Genomic DNA, 3,509 nt, shown 5'->3' on the forward strand with positions numbered 1-3,509 from the left:
TTAATAATTAATATTCTTATATGAATTTACTCAAATCATAATATATGATACTATAAAAGATAATTTGAAATGATTAATATTAAATATATTTTAATTAAAATATATGATTTAATAAAATTTAAAATAATTATAACTAATAAATTATCTTATATGAATTTGTATAATTTAAAATAATTATTATTACATATAATTTAATAAGATATAATTTCATAAAATTATTGATAATAAATTTTCTTATATGAATTTATATAATTTAAAATAATTTATATAATAAATCTATTGTATAACTTTCTCAAAGAGGTTCTTTCATCGTCGGGCATGGGTGTTGAAACCAGATACTTTAAGAAAAATGAATACTCTGACAGGGGTATAAAAAAGGGATACTTCAAGCAAAATGAAGAGTCGGAGAAACATAGCTCTGTATATTCTCTCAGTTGCTATATTTTTTGGTTTTCTTACCTTATTCTCTGAATTTTCTTCCTCAATGAGGTTCTTTTTTATTTTTTGATTTTAGCTTTGCCCCTATGGCATGAACCTTGTGATGAATTAAAAAATTAAAGAAATATATAAAAATGGGTAAAATTACAATGAATCATTACTCCAAAGTTATAAACTAGTTATTCTAATATGATATTAAAATGCCAATAGTGCAAAACAAATAATTTTCCAAGGATACCAGATTAGAAGGGACTTAAAAGGCCAACTAGACAGAGAAATTCAAGCAGATGCATCGCCGTATTTCATCATTGATATGTTGCATTTTGGATCATAATTCAAATTCAACTACAAATTATAGGTTAATGGGTTTGAAGCAGCACCAACAACTGTAGCCATGGGATTCGACAAATTGGGAGCAGCAAGAATTGCAGTAGTGGTGTTTGATGGAACTGTAGTTCCTACATTCAAACAAGTTCAGTCAGTTAAGTATCTAGCATTTCAATATGATTCAACAAGCATACAACTATGATAAAGAGGAGTTACTCTTAGCAACTAGGAAAAATATGACATAAAAAGACATCAACTTATTTTTCCCGTGAAGCAAAAAAAGAACATCTTAACACCATACATCAATGGCAAGCAAGACCAAGTCATTTTGCCTCTATATTAATGGATTTTCTAGCAGCAATCTGAAACACAACTCCATAAGTTAAGCTATCATAAAGATACAATTATGGCTATAATAGTGGACCTTTATAAACTTTAAAATATAGTAGCCAAGTACATTGAATAATAAACTTGAGCAAAAGGCTGCAGAAGAAAAAAGCAAACTGATTTCTATGATAGAGAAATCAATGCCCGTATTGATAAAGAGAAGGCCAACAACCACAATAATAAAGAGACATTTAAGCCATCTAAGAAAAAACATAAGCATCCATGTTAATCAGATTCACCATTTTGACCATGCAACAACTTATAGAAAGATATAGAAAAAAACGCTTATGAAAACAACTAAACATGAAAAAATACCTGCATATATCGCACAACAGTACTAGTATAATCAACAGCTCTCCTTTGGGTCAGCCTTCTCATTCTTTTCGCAGCAAATTTGTCACCATGAGCTGAAAGAAGTATTTAATAGAAAAAATAAAAGAATTTTGTCAGAACTAAAATTTAGATAGCCTAACTTTCCAATCATTTCAAAGGAAAACCGTAAACTCAACAATTTCAAGGATTAAACTGTGGGGGTTTTAAGCATTTTAACCATCTACTTTGAGGCCAAGGAAGTATACAGCAGTAAAATTTTGCAATTTTCTCTCAAGGTCTGCACATATGTTCTATGCTTATAATCAGATTTCCTTCTAAAAGTGACAAACAATCCAAACTAGAAACACAGTCTAATTTGAAGTAGAAATCTATTAGACTGTTGTACCAACGACGATTTAGCACCAAAACTTAAGATCATAGTCAAATATGGTTCAATGACAAATATATAATTGCAAAATCATCACATCAATGTCTCCTTTCACATCCTCTTCAACTGTCATTACAATTTCTTCAAACAAGATGTTCCAGAACCAAACATCCATTACTCATCATCATTGGTTTTTCAACAAAAAAAAACATAAACAGATCAATAAAAGTAAATGCATTGAATTTCTCCAGTAAATGCATTGAATTTCTCCAATAAACTGCATCATCATCCTACACGGGAGCAACTTCCTCTTTCTTACACTCCCACAAGAGGGACCCTAAATACTCCCTACAATCTTCAGCACTGTCGATAAAATCACAGAAATTTACTTAAGAGCATGAGTCAAAACACTCTTGAAACTGCTTGTGCTCCATGCAATAAACTATAGCTCAACAAACAACCCAATTTACCTTGTATTATTATCGAAGAAACCGACAGTGATACTCTGATTAGCAACTGCCAATTTGTGTTCAGCAGAAGCTCTGACTTGTTCTTCAACAGTTTGAACCTTATCAAAGAAAATATAATCAAACACAATTCAAGGTAAAACAAAATGGTACGCAACAGAAAACACTACTTAATGATTAGGAACATACTGTTTCAAAACGTAAAACAAGTACATCCTTCTTCTGGCCTAGCCTATGAGCTCTTGCTTGTGCTTCAAATCGAGACAGAGAATAATCGTCGTTTCGCATCCATTCTGAGTTATCAATGCATATCATGGTAGCCTAATTGACCGATTTGAAAATTGAAAACCAAAAAAGAAAAATCAACAAAACTCTTTTGAGTAACGAAAAAAGAAGAAAAAAATACTAAAATAATTGATAATTTAGAAGAAGGAGATCAAAAGAGGAATCTAAAATTGAATAGCTTACCTCGAGAACCATGGCTAAAAAACCGACAAAAAACACAGAATAGAAATGTTAAAAAGAATGGAAAAATCAAAGAAAAAACGCTTCACTCTTTCTTCAATGGATTAAGCTAGAATTTCCAATTTTGTGAATATATTGAAGAAAAAAAGAGAGGGTTTTGGTGTGCGGAGCAGATAGTGTTGGGAGGAAATGGGGAAGGGAAATTTGATGCCGAGACGAGAAGAAACGATGACGACAGATTAATCAACGGAATCAGTGGAAAATGGGAGGAGAAAATGATTAGGACGGAAGAGGAGAGGGTCGGGTAGGGAGGGAGGGTAAAACAGAGAGATGGGGAGGGAGGCCGGGCGTAATGGCTAATACAACGATTTGGGAACGGATTGTAAAACACGGGAATTTGGGGATTAGGGGCGTAATGTAATACGCGCGTAATGGCTAATACAGCGAACCAAACGCCAGATTAGGGGCGTAATGTAATACGCGCGTAATCGGGGCGTAATGGATTGGGTAATACGGCGAACCAAACACGCTTTAGTATATATGAAAAAGAAATTAGGACTTATTTGGAAAAAAAAAAGATTGATTGTAATATCTTTGCAAAAATTACTTTTAATTAGTACCTTATTAAGAGATTATATATATTCTTTTATCAATTTAACTTTCCAAAAATATATACTTATCTATTTAATGCTAAATTAGGTTAATATTTTTTAAAAAGTTACATT

At 31.8% G+C, this 3,509-nt stretch overlaps 1 protein-coding gene across 3 annotated transcripts; it reads right to left on the bottom strand.

The window, feature by feature from the left end:
- Positions 1-689: 689 nt before the first annotated feature.
- Positions 690-2,690, bottom strand: LOC107921828 (chromodomain-helicase-DNA-binding protein 3). Of its 3 annotated transcripts, none has more exons than XM_016851670.2 (4): positions 2,509-2,682; positions 2,323-2,420; positions 1,468-1,559; positions 690-896 (listed from the first exon to the last, which is right to left on the bottom strand). In XM_016851670.2, exons 1-4 carry the CDS (start codon positions 2,532-2,534, stop codon positions 798-800), a joined length of 315 nt encoding a protein of 104 aa, XP_016707159.1. In that variant the 5' UTR covers positions 2,535-2,682; the 3' UTR covers positions 690-797. The 3 variants fall into 3 exon arrangements, with proteins under 3 accessions (XP_016707159.1, XP_016707158.1, XP_016707157.1); XM_016851669.2 differs by having other exon boundaries at positions 1,472-1,559; positions 2,509-2,678; XM_016851668.2 differs by lacking the exon at positions 1,468-1,559 and having other exon boundaries at positions 2,509-2,690.
- Positions 2,691-3,509: the final 819 nt, after the last annotated feature.

The sequence above is a fragment of the Gossypium hirsutum genome, chromosome D01, assembly GCF_007990345.1.
Source record: "Gossypium hirsutum isolate 1008001.06 chromosome D01, Gossypium_hirsutum_v2.1, whole genome shotgun sequence".
NCBI classification, from domain to species: domain Eukaryota; kingdom Viridiplantae; phylum Streptophyta; class Magnoliopsida; order Malvales; family Malvaceae; genus Gossypium; species Gossypium hirsutum.

What these genes read in the sequence shown, in the direction of transcription:
- LOC107921828 (XM_016851668.2), bottom strand. Translation starts at nt 2,634, where the DNA reads ATGATATGCATTGATAACTCAGAATGGATGCGAAACGACGATTATTCT. An exon ending in TTGTTTTACGTTTTGAAACA is followed by an intron (nt 2,421 to 2,508) that starts GTATGTTCCTAA and finishes TTCTTTGATAAG; the next exon opens with GTTCAAACTGTTGAAGAACA. An exon ending in TTCTTCGATAATAATACAAG is followed by an intron (nt 897 to 2,322) that starts GTAAATTGGGTT and finishes GTTTGAATGTAG; the next exon opens with GAACTACAGTTCCATCAAAC.